We start from the raw sequence: 20,874 nt of genomic DNA, 5'->3' as shown, positions 1-20,874 counted from the left end.
AGCTCTTCTAGGACATTCCCAACCAATCCACCAATCACAAGACTGTTTCCACACATTTCCTCATACCATTCAAACTAGCAGCCACAATACACCCTTCCTTCCCAGCCAATCATCCTATGCCATTACAAAAAAGCTCCTTTTGTTTTATCGCCAGTGGCCTTTCAATGCTCCCCAAGGCAGCCTGCCGAAGGAGGTGTCTAGTGTAAGGTGGGCTTGTTTTGACCAACCTCTCAAATACCCACAGACTAGTGGCTTCAAGATCCGGAGTGCAGGATGCCCTTACCCGAGAGGCTGCGGAGAAGACCGCTTGCTGGAGGGGTGTGGGTGGTGGTGCGCTGAGCTTGCTCTGCAGGACACTGGCGGATACAATCTGGGCAGAAGACATGGAGGCCATACTCTGTAGAGCCTTGTCCTTCGAGAGCTGGTCCTACAGAGGAAAAGATGGCATAGTAAAGGCAGGCCGTAGAAGGATATGCAGGGGTTGTAATACATGTATAGATAAGATGGAACTCTCAGGAATTTTGCACAGATGTAAAAAACTCAAGATTATAGAAAACTGTACTTCTGTGGAACTAGAGTGCCAAATGGATTCATAGGGTGTGAAAAAACAGACTTCCTGATAATAAAGCTAATACATATCATGATGACTAATAGTCTGTATCATCAAAATCAACCAAGTGTATGATAAATACACATGGCATGTACATACGCACACACTGCACCTTTTCCTCTCCTCTCATATTATCCTATGAAAATCGAGGTAACACTGTGTGCACACTAGCGAACAATTTACCATACAATGTGATATACCGATTGAGCTACCTGCTAAAAAGTGATGCCTTTCACAATCAAACATCTAAACAGTCACTGGTTCTCTGATGTGATTTTCCTAGAGTCTACATTTAGGGCTTAGCCAAGTCCAACACACACACATATCTTCCAGGGCTTCTCCGTTTATGCCAGACTCTCCCGGGGTAAGTGTGGCAGAGCAGTCAAGGCTATTCAAGAGGGGAACCAGGTGGTAAAAAGGTAGCAGATTACATGCAATAACAAACAGTAACGGAACGTCTGCACATCAAATAAGTCAAACTCTATTTTCGATGTAGGCTTTACCAGAAATGAAAATGCAGTTTATTGCAGATGAATAACGTTATAGGAATAGTTTTGGGGTTGGTAACTTCAGCAGACGTCCCCGGAAAAGTTCATGGATTCATTCTCGAGTCCCAAAAACATGATTTAGCGTTTTAAGAATGTAGAAAAAAACAATACTTTCCAATGGCACAAAATCAGTAGTAAAGGGCTGCGGGTATGAGAAAGCAGGGGCTAGGCTTAGTCAGCACGAGACACAGCAGTGCTTAGCTCGAACCCAATGGTTTCTTATGGGCCAAAGATATTCAATGCAATTAAGACCTCGGGAAAGCCTTGCGGTTTAAGGTTCAAGAACGGTCAGTCAGAGTCCAGCTGAGGAGTTGCAGGGTAGGCAGGCATCTGCCCCTGTCAGGAAGAAAACTACAGGGACCCTGGATGACCTCACAAAACGGAAGAAAGAACTAGATGCAGCCGTAGGGTGCAGTTATTTCAGTAGCTGTGATTGCAGCCACCGCGACGCAGTACTCTGAGAATGGCATGGTGAGGTTTTAAGGAGCTATACATTGGGCCTCATTACGAGGTTGGAGGTAGCCATGGAGCTGTTAGCTCCATGGCTGCCTCCAAAACCCTTCCGACTCCGCCCTGGTGAATGGAGCAATTACCGGTCCATTCCGTGGTCGGAGGGACCGGTAATTCCCCATTCACCAGGGCCCTTCCCCATTCCCATTTGAGCCCCCATAGGGCTCAATGGGAATGGGGAAGGCGCTAATAACGGTACCGCAAATTGCGGTACCGTTATTAGCTCTATTACTATTACTACGAGTTCCCTTTGCGGGTCCCTCCGTAACGCCTGGTTTTTGTAGGCGTTAAGGACGGGACCCGCAAAGGGAAATCGTAGAAGGGCGGTAAGGGATTACCGGCACCGGTGCCCTTACCGGTGCCGGTAATCCCTTACTGCCCACCTCGTAATGAGGCCCATTGTGAATCTACCAACTGCCCATCCTTTGCAAGAAGGTCAGGGTCCCAGACACGAGGAAAGTCGTACAGGGGCTAGCTCTTTAATGGAACCTGGAGATTTGAAACGCAGTTGTGCCCAAATATCCAAGGGACGGGAGCACGGTTGTGGTGTCTTCTGGTCGCATGAAGAATTCAGGGTTGCGTAGAGCCCTGCAGAGTTCTCTCTTGGTTGCGAGTTCAAGAAAGATGCCTCAGCAAAGCTTTGGCTTCCTCTGGTGAGAGCCTCCTTTAGCAGCTTTCAGGTTTGTCCCAGAATCGGATAATGGTATGGTGCATTCAACCGTACTCTTATGCATTTGTTGAGGGGCCTTATGCACCTCTAACCCCAATCAGGCACACTGCACCGTCCATATATATCACACACTTCTTGCCATGGTTAACAGGTAAATAGAGCCTCATTTTGGCGTCCCATTCAACTTCTAAACCCAGGCTGCCATTTTAATGTGGACCTGCAGACACAAAATGGCCACAGCAGTGTTCAGCCTTCCAAAATAATACGAATATCTGCCTCCTGCCACACAAGGAGTCGAGCATGGCAACCTAATAAAGGAAAAATGACTGCAGGGTACCATTGGGACAAGCTGCCTTTCGAGTCAAGAGTGATTCCCAGGGACACATGCACAGTTACATCGCCAGTGGGCCCTGCATGGGGACTTATTGGGGGGGGAAATGAGGTTGGTGAACGGTGAAAGAAAAAGCCAAGATGACGGAGCACTTTTGGCGAGCCACGGATTGTGACTTTTGTGCCAAAGTAATGTTCACTTTCTTGTGTAAACAATTAAAAGAAAAGAAAAAGCGAAACGTTCTCTTCAGGGTAGGCAGCAGAAGTCTTGTGATGTGATTATGCTTCCCAAAGCCTGATCTGTAGAAATCATTGACGTAGCATGGACAACAGAAGAAGGACCACTGTTGGGGAATGTTGAATGAAGGATATGAAGTAGTAACCGACAATGCCGGCACTGTGGCGTGGGTATCTTTCACGCAGTCAGTCAAATGAGTCCCACCACAACAGTAGATGGCATGTTGGCATCTTCTGCCAATGCTTGCATCCCAGCAGTAGGTGGAAGATGATGCAAGTGTGTGAATATCTAAGAGCCTAGATCCAAAAGCATACATTTGTAAGACACACGGAAGACGGTAACTGCCAAAGTTGAGCAGGTTAACCCTACTTAGGGTTACACTCAAGATAAGGGATCACATGAAAGATGAGAACATTGGTGAGTAAAAGCAGTGTACAAAAACAACATTACCAATCATAGCCAGATCCTTTCTGCATTCTAGCTTTGCTTTTACTCCCACATCCCTTCCCATTTCCCCAAAGCCTGGGGAGGTTGTCCCCAAATAAGGTGCAGGGCTCTTGAGCATGATGCGGAGCAGCATTCTAGATGCAGTAACATTTTAAAAACATGTTTTTAAAAACTCTGGTACACCTGTGACCACCGTCCTCTCAGGAGCCTAACTGATGCATGCTCCGAACCTCAACGACCAGCTTTTTCTCAGCATGGATTGGGCCAGCGGTTGTGCATGTGCTATTTGCGGCTACATTTGTTTGGATGCATTTCCTCCATAGGATCTGCTCCCTAGGGCTCCGAGTGTAGATGAAGTGGTTCCTTAAGCAAAGCGTTTGCAGAATCAGGGGTGCTCTCCTTGTGCCTGCAGTGTTTGGGGCTGGAACACCTTTGGTCCAAGTGTGCACTGTAATGCACTTTCTATTTAGGCTTTTCTTTACGGGATTGGACACAGTCAGGACACATTGCACTGACCCCCTCCTAAAGAATGTAAGGAATTTGTTGACACCAAGCGGGTAATAAGTCTCTATCTTTGTTTGACTTCGGGATCACAGTGAACTCATTAATTTCCCATGACTCATTGACTCATTGAATTGAGTGATCACAATTGGGAGCAATGCTGTCCACAACCATCTGTGCTCAATTGTCTGGTGGATCTCCAAGATATCTGCACGGTATCTGTAGATCTCCCTAATGCTCTGAAAAGACCTATACTTAGGCCAAGATCTGGCCATAAACAAAGACTTCACCAATCACCATCTCAAGTTTCTCTAACTGCTCAGTAGAGGCTCCGACTGTGAACAACTTGAAGCAGAGGCACCACTGGTAACTGTTGTCACACTGGCCTCCGTAGCCTCGATCCATCTCAAAAGTTTCACCTAGAGCTTGTGCCATCTGTGACAATTCACCAGGGCTTGCCACTTCTCCCCAGGGGAATCCCTTTTCTTTGAGGCTAGGGAGGTGTGGCTGCTGCACAATATCCCCCACAGGGGTGGTAATATGCGGGAGGACCTCATAGGGAGGGACTCCCCTCCTGGGGATAAGGACATCCACCTGGGGGAAAGGCTCCATAAATCCCTGTTACATAACCCCCTGCCGTCATGGTCACCCTTTTCTCCCACCATTGATCGTGGAACCATGCGTTATTGTAAATCCATGAATGTGACAAGTGTAAAATATACTATGCTGAAGAACATACGAGGCATATGGAGCAACCATATGCAAAGCCAGCCAAGTACTGTAACAAGGTGGCTCACTGGAGGCATGACGAGTTCAAAAGAGACTTTCCAAGATGGTGTTGATGTTACACGAGGGCGGAGTCAACAGTACAAAGAAGACAGCAAGAACAGACTAAGCAGCTCTCACTGCGAAAGCCAGGAGTACACGAAAGCAGCACAGGATGTTCAAACTTGCAATGCTGCAGCCAGACCAGTCGCGTCTCTCAGGGAGGTAGACAGAAAGAACAGGATGTTGCTGGAGCATCCTGAGAGTCGACAGGGCGCCAACTCACTTGGTGGTGGCATGACTGCTGGAAGGTGAACAGTCTGGTCCAGAAACAACACTGAGACCAGTAGCCTGCTACAGAGCCACACAGGAAGCAAAAAGGAGGAGCCCCAGCAACTCTGGGAAGAACTGGAGCAGTGTCCCCAAAACACCACAGGTAACGGGAATGGTGAGAAGGCCGGTTCGGGTAAAGGAAGAGGCCCAACTGAGTATAACAAGAGTTCTCACTTGTTGCAGTGGTCAGCCCAATACCACTGCTCAAGCAGACGTTAGAAAGACTTACAAGGAAAATACAGGGAAGCCTTGAAAAGATATCCATCATCAGAGTGTTAAATGGAAGCCAAATAAGGCTATGAGTTGTTCTACTTCCTCGAAAGAGTTAAAGAGACTAATCCAAGTTTTCTGCAAGAGTGCTTGAAAACCACTGCGCAGAACGTTCATAAAAGGACCAGGATAAGAGAGCCATTCCGCTGACCCTTTTTCAAGGGACAGTCAAAGAGTTACTTCTAAGACTGAAGCAAGACGCCAGCAATTCCCTTTAATTAAAGACTTATGTTTACAGTTTTAGGGTTAGATTAGTTGGTTTCTGACGGAGGATGGAGAACATTTAATTTTGACTGACATTCTGACAGCTCACTAAAGTTTTCCTAGCTTGAGGCAGGGCAAGTCCCTTAGAAGAAGGCAGAGAGAGATTTTCTTAAGTTGCACAATAAAGGTGTGTAGCCCACACCATGACTCCTGCGGGTCAGTCTCCTTCCTCTACACCCTCACACTTCTACGAATTCATGAATTCATCAAGGGGATAGAAAAGCTCAGTGGTAAGTCCTCCGATCCTCTGGCAAAGAAGATGCCAGTTCAATCAGCAGTTATAGGTAAGGCGCCCTCAGGTCAGTTCATTTTCTAATTTATCCAATAACATAGGAGATTGGTTTAGCAATTTCCGGGTATGGCTGTGGGCAGCAGGGATGGCTAAATGTCCCTTCTCCTAGCTTCGCCCTCATGCGTCCTGGATTTCTCTATTAGTGCTCCCTCGTGTGGCATCGCTTCCTCCTCCTTGCTAGTCAATGGCCCGATTGCCTGGCTATACATGGACCAAACTTCTGGTCCGTCAACCTGGATCATGCAGAAGTGTGCACCCCTGTGAGACCCCAGTGAGCAGCTCTGCCTCTGTCTCTGGGCTCGCTGGCAAGCGATCATACTTACCGTCATCAGTATGTAAATGCTGGTGGACTGCAGGAACTATATGGTGCAGTAGTTTGTGATTTTGAGAGCCCTCCCCGCAGTTGCATTCATCCATCTGCCGTTTATACCATCATCTGTGACGTCAAGCGAGACATCATTTGACCATGCAGTTAAGATTTTAGGGCTTCCTATTATTGAATGTAGTCATGTTTCTGTTTCAGCCCAAGAACCAAGGTGCAGTTAAAAGTAATTTGGAAGTAATTTTCCTAAATATATTATGGAAACAAATTTCTAATATACCAAAATCAAAATGATCACTGTATATTTATTGTAGTGCAATATTTTGTCTCTCTACTTCCTTTAAAACATGATTAATGGCCTTTCCTGGGCATTTTTTTTAAAAATAAAGATTAAATATGCTTTGTTTATATTGTATTGCTGGACCCTGACTTTGTACGATTAACCTGCATTATTTCCTTTGCTTGCTCCATAGGACTTAATTACTTTTGCCCTACATGAATTTTGTAGTGTTATTACCATTGAAGCCACTGATTTGAGACAAGTCATACATAACTCGACCATGCCCAAACCCCATCTACATGTTAGCAATATATGGGATACATTACTCACCGTAATCGTATTTCTGATGCTTGTATCTGCTTTGATTCACATGCTGTGCATAGGCCGACATCTAGTGGAAGCTGCGGATCATTACAGTTTGTTTTTCGAAACGCGAAAAAGGACGTCGACACAGGGCGTGCCAGTAATACTATCCCTAGAATGACGTCCACTGTACCCATGATCCCTTACGCGTCTAGGACTCTCAGATTGTATTTTTTCTGACATGAGGTAGCATGAGGAGTAGCGCGAGTACAGCTAATCCAAGCAGATAGATAGAAAGGTAAGACTACAAGCATCCATGCGCCTTCTCTCAGAGGGGATGAAGGGTGGGTCGCATGTGAATCTAAGCAGATACAAGCATCAGAAATACGATTACGGTGAGTAATGTATCCCTTCTGAGGCTTGTGGAATCTGCTTAGATCACATGCTGTGCATAGATTAGCGAGCAGTACCTGAAGGAGGTGGGATGTGAGAAGGGTCATGGGCAAATACATGTCTTAGAACCGCTTGTCCCACTTGTGTATCTGTCTTGGAATGAGTGTCAATGCAGTAGTGCTGAGTAAAAGTGTGAATAGAGCTCCAAGTAGCTGCTTTGCAAATGGTGTCAAGGGGTACATTTGCAATGAAAGCAAGAGTGGCCCAAATGCCTCTTGTAGAGTGGGCCCTAGGCGTGAAAGGCAGAGTTTTTTCAGAACGTGAGTAACACAGCTGTATACAGTTAATAATCCACTTAGAGATGTCACCTTTAGAGACGCGATCCCCCTCTCTGCCTGTAGCTACGGAGACAAACAGCTGATCTGTTTTCCTTAGCGGTCTGGTCTTGTTTACATAGTAGAGGACCGCCCTACGCACATCTAGTGTGTGTAGTTTCACCTCAGCCGAGCTTCGTGGGTCTTGGAAGAAAGCCGGAAGCTCGATGGTCTGGTTCACATTGAATTTTGAAATAAACTTAGGTGAGAATATAGGGTGTGTGCGTAAAAACAGTTTATCTTTATGGACAGTAAAGAAGGGATCTTGCACTGACAGAACCTGAATTTCACTGACTCTTCTTATAGATGTAATTGCTACGAAGAAGGCCGTTTTGTAAGTCAGGTGTTTGAGACTGCTTTTGTGCATGGGCTCGAATGGGGGGCCCATGAGCTTAGATAGCACCACGTTAAGGTCCCATCCTGGTGGTGGGTTTGAAATAGGAGGGTGAAGTCTCTTTACTCCTTCCATGAAGGCTTTAACTACTGGTACTTTCCACCACGACACCTTGTTATGGGAAGTGGTGTATGCTGACAGTGTTGCCAGGTGTACCTTCAGTGAGTTAAAAACCAGTCCAGCATCCAGCAGGTGGAGCATGTATGTAACAATAGTGGAAGGAGTGCAATCAACTGGGTTGATTTGTTTATTCTGGCACCAGATAACGAATCTCTTCCATTTGTCAAAGTAGCAGTGCCTTGTGTTAGGTTTCCTAGATTCCTTTAGGGTGTCCATATACCTCTGTGGTAAATTGAGATGTCCGAACTCTATGACCTCAGGAGCCATGCTGCCATGTTCATTGAGTTGGGTTGAGGATGCATTATTTGACCTTGGTGCTGGGACAGTAGGTTGTACCAGCCCGGAGGTTTGATGGGTTCGCACACCGCCAATCTGCCTAAGTGTGGGAACCACGGTTGTCTTGCCCACATGGGAGCAACTAGGACGAGCGTCATCGATTCTCTGTTCATCTTGTTGACCACCTTCCTGATTAGAGGAGTTGGTGGAAAAGCGTACGCAAACATCCCTGACCAGTTCATCCACAGGGCGTTCCCCTGGGAGTCTGGTTGGGGGAACCTGGATGCAAATCCTGGGCATTGTCTGTTTTCGCTTGTGGCGAATAGGTCTATAGTGGGGAAACGCCACTGAGAGAAGATATCTTCTACGACTTCTCTGTGTAGACACAATTCGTGTTCCTCTGGGAGGGGGTCTCTGCTCAGAGCATCTGCCAGGAAATTGAGATCCCCTGGAACATGTTTTGCGATGACAGGAAGATGTTCCGTCTGAGTGCCCATATCCAGATTTTCTGGGCAAGCTTGGACAGATTTGGCGACCGAGTCCCTCCTTGCCTGTTCAGGTAGAACATGGCTGTAGTGCTGTCCGTCCGGATTTGCACTGACAGATTTAACAGGTAGGGCTCGAACGCTTGAAGTGCTCTGAATACTGCCAGAACCGCTAACAGGTTGATGTGATTCTTGGCCACTCAGTGCAACCAGAGACCCTGAACTGTGTGGTGGAGATGGTGAGCTCCCCACCCCGTCAGGCATGCATCGGTTGTGACTACCGCCTGTATCTCGGGATCGTAAAAGGGTTTCCCCTTGGACAGATTCTCTCTTGTCCACCAGTGAAGGCTTTGTACAAGTGTTGGCGAAACGACCACTAGATCGTCCCACTGACCACTTAACTGAGACCACTGTTTCGCTAACCATTCCTGCATGGGACGCATGCGCACGGCGCGCGTGGGGGACCAGGTAAATACATGACGCCATCATGCCCAGCAAACGCATTGCTTTGCGTACCGTTATCTGGCGACCGGACTGATATTGCGGAATTTGCAGCAGTATATTCCGAATTCTTTCCTCGGAAGGAAAGGTCAACCCCTCTTGAGTGTCTAGGATAGCTCCTAGGAACTGTTTGGATGTGCTTGGCACCAGACTTGACTTTTTCTCGTTTATTGAGAAGCCCAATTCGAAGAGGAGGTCGATAGTCCTTTGAATGTTTGCTCTGCAAATTACTGGGGTCTCCCCCGTGATGAGCCAGTCGTCCAGGTAAGGGTACACCGGGATTGCCTCCCTGCATAGGTGTGCTGCCGCCACCGCCAGTACCTTGGTGAATACCCTTGGAGCCAAAGCTATCCCGAAGTGGAGTACCTTGAACTGGTAGTGCCGACTGTCCACCTTGAAGCGCAAGTACTTTCTGTGCGCTGGGAACATGGAAATATGAAAATTGGCATCTTTCATGTCCAATGTTGCTATGTAATCCCCCTTTTTTAGGAGGGGGATTACCTCCTGGAGAGTAGTCATGCGAAACTTTTGGGGCTTGACATAATTGTTTGCAGGTCGTAAATCCAATACTGGGCGCATTGTCAAATCTTTTTTTGGCACAAGGAAGTAAGTTGACTAAATACCCTTGTTTACCTGGTGTCCCGGGACGAGTTCTATCGTGTCCTTTGCTAGCAGATTGACGATCTCCTCGAGGAGGATCTTCTGGTGGTCCAAGGAATGTATTTTTTGTCGTGGAGGATGGTTTCTGGGACGCTCTAACAGTTCTATGCAGTACCCTGCGGATACTGTGGACAGCACCCATCTGTCTGATGTGATCCCTTCCCAAGCTTGGGTGAAGTTGGAAATGCATCCCCCTACTGGGGTTGCATGAGAAGGGACCCTGAACGGAGCGTCACTGTTTTGGTGGAGGCGTGCCGCCTCCTCTACTGGGGCTGCCTCTACCTTTTCCACGTCCTCTTTTATTACCCCTGCTGTAACCCTGGGTAGACTGTTGGTTATTATTGCTCCACGGTGTACCCTGCCCCTGGGAATAGTTGGATCCTCTCTGGGAATTTTGGCCGCGTGGGCGACGAAAATTGCCATTCCCTCTCTGATTAGGGGGTTTATTGGTTAGTTGGCCTAGGGATTTGAGTGTTTCATACTCGTCGTTGGCATTTTTCAGCGCGTCCTCGACCGCCTTACCAAACAACAGATCCGGCTCCACCGGTTTATCTAACAATGATGCTTGGGTTTCAACTTTGAATCCAGACTGCCGTAACCAAGCGCAACCAAGCGTAACCAAGCGCGTCTCTTGATAACAGTTCCTTCTGCTATCAATCTGCCGGCGTTATACGCGGCATCAAAGGTTGCTTTTAAAATGCAACCGGACACGGCTCTTCCCTCCGCCGAAACTCGTGCCAACTGCCTCTTTAAGGGTTCTGGGGCGGAGTCTATGAGTGCCGCGACTTCTTCCCACTGATGGCAGTTGTAGCTGGCCAACAGGGTGGTGGAGTTGGCAATCCTTGCCTGGTAGGCGGAAGTGGAGGCTACTTTCCTGCCCAAACCATACAGTTTCTTGCTCTCCTTGTTGGGAGGAGCTTCGGACGATGACAAGGGTGTTCCAGCCCTCTTACGGGTGTTTGTAACAACCAGGGAGTCTGGCTTCAGATGCCCCCTTATATACAGTTGGTCTGATAGGGCTGCCCTGAAAAGTTTCTCAATCCTGGGGTTCACTGCTCTGGTGAGGTTAGGATTTACGAGTGAAGGGTCTATTCTCCTCTGAATAGACTTCAGGATAGGGATGGCCTGAGCAACCGGCCTCCTTTCTCCCACTAACTCCTCGGAGAAGTCCCTCTCCTCTTGAGCACCCTGGGTGTCAATGTGGAAATGTTCAGCTGCTCGAGACAGAACTTCAGTCAGGAGAGGTTGGTTGTCGACAGGGGAGTCGGTAACCAGGGGTTCCTTCCCTACCGGGGAATCTACTCTGTAGGTTTCCGGGTCATCCTCATCCTCTTCTTGGTCCTCATCATCCCCATAGTAGCCCGTACCAGTTTGTTCTTCCAACATGCCCAAATCTGGATCCTCACAAAAGGGTGTCTCTCCTTGATACTGAGAGTAGGGATGTACATAGAAGGGGTCTGAAGACCGTGTTGGTGTTTCAAACCGGGACTGTTTACTTGGAGGTATAGGATCCTTAGAGCCTGAGGGTGCTGACCCGTCGGGAGTATAAGAGAGAAAGTGTTCAGGGTTTTTTGCGTAAAAATCTGCCAATGATGACATCCTTGACATGACCCTGTCTATGTCATCACTAGACCATTCTCTAGAACTGGGGATGACTCTTTCTGGAAGTTTCTCTGACTTATCCTGACTAGACTTGGTGGTCTGAGCAGGGGTCTTTGTGATAGCAGAAGACTTGGACTTGTCTGTCTGTTTATGAGGAGTGGAGTGTTTTAAAGGTGTGGAAGTAGGCAGAGGCTGCTTCCTTTGTTGTTTTTCCCCCTCCCCGTGAGTGGAAGAGTGTTTTCCCTGTTTTTCGCCCCTTCGGAGCCTTTCGACGCCTGGCGTCGAGGTTCGGGGGTAGTGTCCCTATCCTTCGATTGTGGAAGTAGGGGCTCGGGAGCCGCCGTAACGCGGTCTGTGGGCGTCAATTCCTGGAGTGCGGTCTGGGATGGAAGTCGGCTTCCTCCTCCGACAATCGAACTTCCGTTACCTTGGGGAGCGAGGCACTCTTGGCAACAGTGGATGATTGCCTGGAGTCATGCGGCGATCTTGATCGAGAACGCCCAGAGGATGCCGATTCGGACCGTTCTCTATGTGCCTCTTTCCGAGAACTCGACGTGCGCGTCGAGTCCCGGTTGGACTTCATGTGTTTTGTGGAAGTGCTGTGGGAAGCGCTTGTGTCGCCAGGGGTCTTCCCCATAGCCGCCCTGCCGGACGACCTTCCGAGGTTGAGGACTTGCGCTCGGCTGTCTTTCGACGCCATAATGCCCTCGCCGTCTGAAAACACGGCGTCGCTCCCATCGCTGAAGGCGCCCTCCGCTGCCATGGCCTCTTGACGCCTGGCGTGGTGGGCCCAACGCTTGATCGAACGGTCCTTAAGTGTTTTGGGTTTAAACCTACTACATGCTCTGCAGTTCGCCTCGGGGTGGTCCCTTGGCAAGCAGAGATTGCACGTGGCGTGCCTGTCGACACAAGGGTACTTGCGGTTGCACTTGGGGCAGAATTGGAAAGGGGTACCCTCCATACGCACCTTGAGGCAGCGGGCTGTTAAGTGTAGGAAATGTATAAGGTGTACCTATATACCAAGAGTGTAGAGTATGTACCACCCACCACTCTCCCTACTTGCAGGGCCGAGGCCAGCGGCCTACCAGGCCCGGGCCGAGGCCAGCGGCCTTCCGAGGCCCAAATCTGTCGTGCAGCAGCCGACGGTCGATTTCTTCTCCAGCCGGCGTCGAGTGTCGAAGTTCGACGTTGGGGTGGGGAAGGATGTCAATAGATTATTATTTTAAATTCTAGCAAAAGTATGGCTAAGGCCAGGGGACTCCGCAAAATGCTTCCGACCAGTATGGCGGAAAAAAACAATCTGAGGATCCTAGACGCGTGAGGGATCTTGGGTACAGTGGACGTCACACTAGAGATAGTATTACAGGCACGCCCTGTGTCGACGCCCATTTTCGAGTTTCGAAAAACAAACTGTAATACTCCGCAGCTTCCACTAGATGTCGGCCTATGCACAGCATGTGATCTAAGCAGATTCCACAAGCCTCAGAAATATATATTTCTCGACGCCCGCCCGGAGAAGAATTCGACCGTCGACATCTGCACGACGGATTTGGGCCTCGGAAGGCCTCTGGCCTCGGCCCGGGCCTGGTAGGCCGCTGGCCTCGGCAAGTAGGGAGAGTGGGGGGTGGTACATACTCTACACTCTTGGTATATAGGTACACCTTATACATTTCCTACACTTAACAGCCCGCTGCCTCAAGGTGCGTATGGAGGGTACCCCTTTTCAATTCTGCCCCAAGTGCAATCGCAAATACCCTTGGGTCGACAGGCACGCCACGTGCAATCTCTGCTTGCCGAGGGACCACCCGGAAGCGAACTGCAGAGCGTGTAGTAGGTTTAAACCTAAGACACTTAAGCACCGTTCGACGAAGCGTTGGGCCCACCACGCCAGGCAGGCGGCCATGGCAGCGGAGGGCGCCTTCAGCGATGGCAGCGACGCCGTACTTTCGGACGGCGAGGGCATTACGGCGTCGAAAGACAGCCGAGCGCAGGTCCCCGACCTCGGAAGGTCGTCCGGCAGGGCGGCTATGGGGAAGACCCCCGGCGACACAAGCGCTTCACATACTACACACACTAAACACACTAAGTCCAACCGAGACTCGACGACGTCGAGTTCTCGGAAAGAGGCACAGACAGAACGGTCCGATTCGGTGTCCTCTGGGCGCTCTCGATCAAGATCGCCGCATGACTCCAGGCAATCATCCACTCTTGCCAAGAGTGCCTCGCTCCCTAGGCTAACAGAAGTTCGATCGTCGGAAGACGACTTCCACCCCCAGGCCGCGCTCCAGGAGTCGGAGCCCGCAATTAAAGCCAGCGAGGCCCCACGCTCGAAGGACAGGAACACATCTCTGATCCTCGACGCCAGGCGTCGAAAAACTCCGGAGCCACTAAGGGACAGGGCAAACATTTTTCTACGCATGGGGAGGGGGGAAAACAGCAGAAGAAACTACCTGTACATTCTTCCACACCTGTGAAACACTCCACCCCCCCTAAACAGACAGACAAGCCCAGGTCTGCTGATAGGTCCACAACCAGCAAAGCTACTCAAGATAAATCCCATAGACTTGCTGAGAGAGTCATTCCCAGTTCCAAAAAATGGTCCAGTGAAGACATAGATAGGGTCATGTCAAGAATGTCTTCTTTGGCTGATTCTTATGATAAAAATCCAGAACATTTCCTCTTGTATGATCCACAAGGGGCCACACCCTCAGGCTCTACTGATCCTATCCCCCCCGAGTAAGAAGGCCCGGTTTGAAACTCCGATGAGGTACGAACCCTTCGAGGTACAACCTTACGCAAGACCATACTCACGGTATCAAGGAGAGGCTTCCTTTTGTGAAGACCAAGAATTTGGGTTGATAGAAGAGCAAACCGGGACGGGCTACTATGGGGATGATGAGGACCAGGAGGAAGAAGAGGATGACCCGGAAACATACAGAGTAGATTCCCCGGTAGAGAACGAAGCCCCGGTTACCGACTCCCCGGTCGATAACCAACCCCTCCTAAATGAGGTTCTCGCTCGCGCAGCAGAACATTTCCACATTGACACCCACGGTGTACAGGAGGAAAGGGACTTCGCAGAAGAGTTAGTGGGAGAAAGGAGGCCTGTTGCCCAGACCATCCCTATCCTTAAATCCATTCGCGGAGAATAGATCCGTCCCTGGTGAACCCAAACCTCACTAGAGCAGTCAATCCCAGGGTTGAAAAACTTTTCAGGGCAGCACAGTCTGACCCTCTCTATATAAGAGGACATCTGAAGCCAGACTCCCTAGTTGTCACCAACACTCGTAAGAGGGCTGGGACACCCTTGTCTTCGTCAGAAGCTCCTCCCGACAAGCAGAGCAAAAAACTATACGGTTTCGGCAGGAAGGTAGCCTCAACGTCCGCCTATCAAGCAAGGATTGATAACTCCACCACCCTGTTGGCCAGCTACAACTGCCATCAGTGGGAAGAAGTCGCGGCTCTCATAGCCTCTGCTCCTGAACCGTTAAAGGGCCAATTAGCTCGGATTTCCGCAGAGGGTAGAGCCGTGTCTGGTTGCATTTTGAAAGCAACCTTCGACGCCGCGGACAACGCAGGCAGATTGATAGCAGAAGGTACTGTTATCAAGAGACATTCGTGGTTACGGCAGTCTGGTTTTAAGGCAGAAACTCAGGCATCATTGTTAGACAAACCGGTGGAAGCTGATCTTTTTGGTAAGGCGGTCGAAGACGCACTGAAAAATGCCAAGGACGAATACGAGACACTCAAATCCCTTGGCCAGTTAACCAATAAACCCCCTAACCAGAGAGGGAATAGTAATTTTCGTCGCCCACGCGGCCAACATTCCCAGAGAGGATCTAACTATTCCCAGGGGCAGGATACACAGTGGAACAACAACCAACAGTCTACCCAGGGTTACGGCAGAGGTAATAGGAGAGGTCGTGGTAAAGGCAGAGGCAGCCCCAGCAAGGGAGGCGGCACGCCTCCACCAAAACAGTGACGCTCAGTTCAGGGTCCCTTCTCGCGCAACCCCAGTAGGGGGACGCATTTCAAACTTCACCCAGGCTTGGGAAGGGATCACATCAGACAGATGGGTGCTGTCAACAGTATCCACGGGATATTGTATAGAGCTACAGCAGCGTCCCCGGAACCATCCTCCACGACAAAGAGTACACTCCCTAGAACATCAGAAGATTCTCCTCGAGGAGATCGCCATTCTTCTACAAAAGGACGCGATAGAACTCGTCCCGGGACACCAGGTAAACAAGGGTATTTATTCAACTTACTTCCTTGTGCCAAAGAAAGACTTGACAATGCGCCCAGTATTGGACTTCGTCAAGCCCCAAAAATTTCGTATGACCACGCTACAAGAGGTAATCCCCCTCCTAAAAAGCGGGGATTACATGGCAACCTTGGATATGAAAGATGCTTATTTTCATATTTTCATGTTCCCAGCGCACAAAAAGTACTTGCGCTTCAAAGTGGACAGTCGCCACTACCAATTCAAGGTACTGCCCTTCGGAATAGCTTCAGCACCAAGGATATTCACCAAGGTACTGGCGGTGGCGGCTGCACACCTACGCCGGGAGGCAAGAAGAGAAGAACGAGAAGAAGTCAAGCCTGGTGCCGAGCACCTCAAAACAATTCCTAGGAGCAATCCTGGATACCCAGGAGGGGTTGACCTTTCCTTCAGAAGAAAGAATTCGGAATATACTACTGCAAATTCCGCATTATCAGTCCAGTCAACAAATAACGGTACGCAAAGCAATGCGTTTACTGGGCATGATGGCGTCATGCATTTACCTGGTCCCCCACGCGCGCCTGCGCATGCGTCCCATGCAGGAATGGTTGGCGAAATAGTGGTCTCAGGCAAGTGGTCAGTGGGACGATCTAGTGGTCGTTTCACCAACACTGGTACAAAGCCTTCACTGGTGGACAAGAGAAAATCTTGCACGGGGGAAACCCTTTTACGATCCCGAAGTACAGGCAGTAGTCACTACAGATGCATGTCTGACGGGGTGGGGAGCTCACTATCTCCACCACACAGCTCAGGGTCTCTGGTCTCACTCAGTGGCCAAGAACCACAACAACCTGCTAGAGCTTCTGGCAGTATTCAGAGCGCTTCAGGCGTTCGAGCCCCACCTACTAAACCTGTCAGTGCAAATCCGGACGGACAGCACTACAGCCATGTTCTACCTGAACAAGCAAGGAGGGACTCGCTCGCCAAATCTGTCCAAGCTTGCCCAGAAAATCTGGATATGGGCACTCAGATGGAACATCTTCCTGTCATCACAACATGTTCCAGGGGAGCTCAATTCCCTAGCGGATGCTCTGAGCAGAGACTCCCTCCCAGAGAAACACGAATGGGTTCTTCACAGAGAGGTCGTAGAAGATCTCTTCTCTCAGTGGGGGTTCCCCACTATAGACTTATTCGCCACAAGCGAAAACAGACAATGCCCAGAATTTGCATCCAGGTTCCCCCAACCAGACTCCCAGGGGAACGCCCTGTGGATGAACTGGTCAGGGATGTTTGCGTACGCTTTTCCACCAAGTCCTCTCATCAGGAAAGTGGTGAACAAGATGAACAGGGAGTCGATGACGCTTGTCCTAGTTGCTCCCATGTGGGCAAGACAACCGTGGTTCCCACACCTACGCAGGATGGCGGTGTGCGAGCCCATCAAACTTCCAGCCTGGTACAACCTACTGTCCCAGCACCAAGGTCAAACAGTGCACCAGCAACCCAACTCAATGAACCTGGCAGCATGGCTCCTGAGGTCATAGAGTTTGGACACCTCAATTTACCACAGAGGTGTATGGACATCCTAAAGGAATCTAGGAAACCAAACACAAGGCACTGTTACTTTGACAAGTGGAAGAGGTTCGTTATCTGGTGCCAGAGTAGACAAATCAACCCAGTTCATTGCACTCCTTCCACTATTGTTACATACATGCTCCACCTGCTAGATGCAGGATTGGTTTTTAACTCACTGAAAGTACACCTGGCAGCCCTCTCGGCTTACACCACTTCCCATAGCAAGGTTTCGTGGTGGAAAGTACCAGTAGTTAAAGCCTTCATGGAAGGAGTAAAGAGACTTCACCCTCCTATTTCAAACCCACCACCAGGGTGGGACCTTAATGTGGTGCTAGCCAAGCTCATGGGCCCCCCTTTCGAACCCATGCATAAAAGCAGTCTCAAACACCTGACTTATAAAACGGCCTTCTTAGTAGCTATTACTTCTATAAGAAGGGTCAGTGAAATTCAGGCTCTGTCAGTGCAGGATCCCTTCTTTACTATCCATAAAGACAAACTGGTTTTTCGCACACACCCTAGGTTCTCACCTAAATTTATATCAAAATTCCATGTAAACCAGTCCATCGAGCTTCCGGCTTTCTTCCAGAACCCGCAAAGCTCGGCTGAGGTGAAACTACACACCCTAGATGTGCGTAGGGCGGTCCTCTACTATGTAAATAAAACCAGACCGCTAAGGAAAACAGATCAACTGTTTGTCTCCGTAGCTACAGGCAGAGAGGGGGATCGCGTCTCTAAAGGTGCCATCTCGAAGTGGATTATTAACTGTATCCAGCTGTGTTACTCACTCTCTGAAAAGACTGCCTTTTACGCCAAGGGCCCACTCTACTAGAGGCATTGGGGCCACTCTGGCTTTCATTGCAAATGTACCCCTTGACACCATTTGCAAAGCAGCTACTTGGAGCTCTATTCACACTTTTACTCAGCATTACTGCATTGACACCCATTCCAAGGCAGATACACAAGTGGGACAAGCGGTTCTAAGACACTTATTTGCTCATGACCCTTCTCACATCCCACCTCCTTCTTCTGGTACTGCTCGCTAATCTATGCACAGCATGTGATCTAAGCAGATTCCACAAGCCTCAGAAGGGATACATTACTCACCGTAATCGTATTTCTGATGCTTGTATCTGCTTAGATTCACATGCGACCCAGCCTTCCTCCCCTCCGAGAGAAGGCGCATGATTACTTGTAGTCTTACCTTTCTGTCTATCTGCTTGGATTATCTGTACTCACGCTACTCCTCATGCTACCTCACGTCAGAAAAAATACAATCTGAGGATCCTAGACGCGTGAGGGATCTTGGGTACAGTGGACGTCACACTAGGGATAGTATTACTGGCACGCCCTGTGTCGACGCCCATTTTCGAGTTTCGAAAAACAAACTGTAATACTCCGCAGCTTCCACTAGATGTCGGCCTATGCATAGCATGTGAATCTAAGCAGATACAAGCATCAGAAATAAGATTACGGTGAGTAATGTATCCCATATATATAGAGAGAAGTGTGGTTTTCAGCTGCTTCCTCTCTGAATGCTGCCCCAAGGGAATGCCAGCCAGTCCTGCTTTTTAAAATCAGAACATGCCACTTCGGCATTTCAACTAGAAAATCACCTAGCACTTAACACAGAAATGTCAGTGCGGGAGCCCTGCCCCGGATATAGTTGAGCATCCATACACACCAGAAGCATTGTGGGAGAAGACATACAAGGCATGACTGACCAACCCAGATACTCCAGGGTGCAAAGCTCCCTTAGATCTGCCCTTTTCCCCAGATTTTCTTCTTGCCCACCAGGAGAGTCACTGCGGTTTTTAACCTTTGCTTCTTTTATATATAATTCTGAGCTGTACTACCCTTAAGAACGAAGACTGCGTCACATGATCAGTCGCCTACAAACCACCTGAAAAGCGAATACTTCCTTTCATAGAACTTTTCCAAAATGGCCTGGATGAACCCCAGAAATAACTGCTCCAATTCCTCTAGGGAGATGTTTCGTGTATGAATGACAGAAGCAACTTTGAAATCTTGGGAATACGTGAAACCTTTTTTGGGTGCACCTTCCGCCTTAATTAAAGTAAACTTAGACAAGCTCATAAACATGTCTTCGGTATGTGACATGACAACAACAACAGTCTGATCCGGGTACTTCAACAGAGATCACTTGAATGTGGAAAACGGTAACATCATTTGACATGGGTTTTGTTGCGAACCCTCACCCACGTAATAGTAAGTGAACGACCAGGAGATGTATACAGTATACTAGGAAAGTTTTCGACAAAGACAAACAGCAAAAAAAATGTGGTTAACAAAAAGGACAAAGCAGAAGAAAACTAGTTAATGTAAAGTTCACTTACCAGATTCATGGCCTGTGTGGAAAAAAAATAAAAACAATCATTACTATCTATTGATAATATAGCGCTCTAATAATTTAGATTGGCTGCAATATTGGCACTGAGTCTATATGGGAAATCCATAGGGTGATGGGAGGGACATCCCAAAGGATGACTTCATGGAGGGAAAATACTGCAGAGAGTGACTCTGAATAAAGGCCTGATCGAATTAAGGGGTGGCACCCACTCTGGTACCCCTCTGCATCTCAGAGAGGTACCAGAGTGGAATTGGGCACTGAATGCAATATGGAGATAATGAAAACACACATCGGAGTGAATAACTAAGGAAAGTAACAATTATTGGGGGAATAGGCAGAACAAATTGAGATGTGTACCTACCCAACTGAGAGGAGCACACAATGAGAGCATATCCAATGGAAAGGGCGCCCCCCCGCCCCCCGAGAAGTAACGCACACAATGAGGGGGCACTTAGCAGATGAAACAGCAAACTTAATCCAGAGTGAAAAGGAAAGTGGGTGGACTTTAAAGAACACATGGATATGAACGCTTGGAACACTGGATAAAGAGAAATGTTGGGGAGACCTCACTGATGGGGCAGTGGGGCTGTGTTGAGAGGAGTGTTGTGGGCACTACCTAGAAAGGAATGTCGAGGGAGACCACCTAGGTAAAAACGTTGGGACGACTGCAATGATAAAAATATTTTGTGTAGACCATAAGGAAAGAATGATTGAGTAGAACACAGGAATAGAAATATGGAGGAGACCGCAGAGAGAAAACATTGAGGAATTGGCATTTATTGGCTGTGTGGATGAATTGGCGGGGCCATCTGCCCTTGCCTGCTTCCACTGCCCTCCTGATTGGCTGTCCCTCTCTGCATCAGATCACTGAGTCAGTATCCTTGTGTCCTGTACGTTTCAGCAAGATCCAGCAGTCACATGATCAGGACCAAGCATAGTATTGGAAGAAGGGTTTGCTCATGCGGTCCTCTGCCCAGGGCTCATGAACTGGGCGTTTCAGTGACAGGTGAACAATAAAGAGCACTCGTTTACTTGTTAAGTTTATAGTAAGCGGGAAGGTCATCACAATTTCAATTTGACATGCAATGCCACTCTCACAGACCCATCAAACGGTCAACTGATATGTTTGATACTTCAGTTTCTCAAGATTTAGGTTCCTCAATATTCCATCCTTCCTTGAGATAGGGTGGGTAAGGAGTCAGGGGATTATAATGCTTACAGTAT

General features: G+C 48.7%; 1 protein-coding gene across 1 annotated transcript in view; it reads right to left on the bottom strand.

Annotated features, from left to right (window-relative positions):
* The window catches only part of TEAD3 (TEA domain transcription factor 3), a 301,226-nt gene that overhangs the window by 115,074 nt on the left and 165,278 nt on the right, over window positions 1-20,874 (bottom strand). Inside the window, 2 exon segments of the mRNA XM_069633449.1 lie at window positions 284-427; window positions 19,637-19,648. Coding sequence (XP_069489550.1) covers window positions 284-427; window positions 19,637-19,648 — 156 coding nt within the window.

This window comes from Ambystoma mexicanum, chromosome 13, assembly GCF_040938575.1.
Source record: "Ambystoma mexicanum isolate Mex_15411 chromosome 13, UKY_AmexF1_1, whole genome shotgun sequence".
Lineage (NCBI taxonomy): Eukaryota > Metazoa > Chordata > Amphibia > Caudata > Ambystomatidae > Ambystoma > Ambystoma mexicanum.
This window is presented reverse-complemented; position numbering and strand designations above follow the sequence as displayed.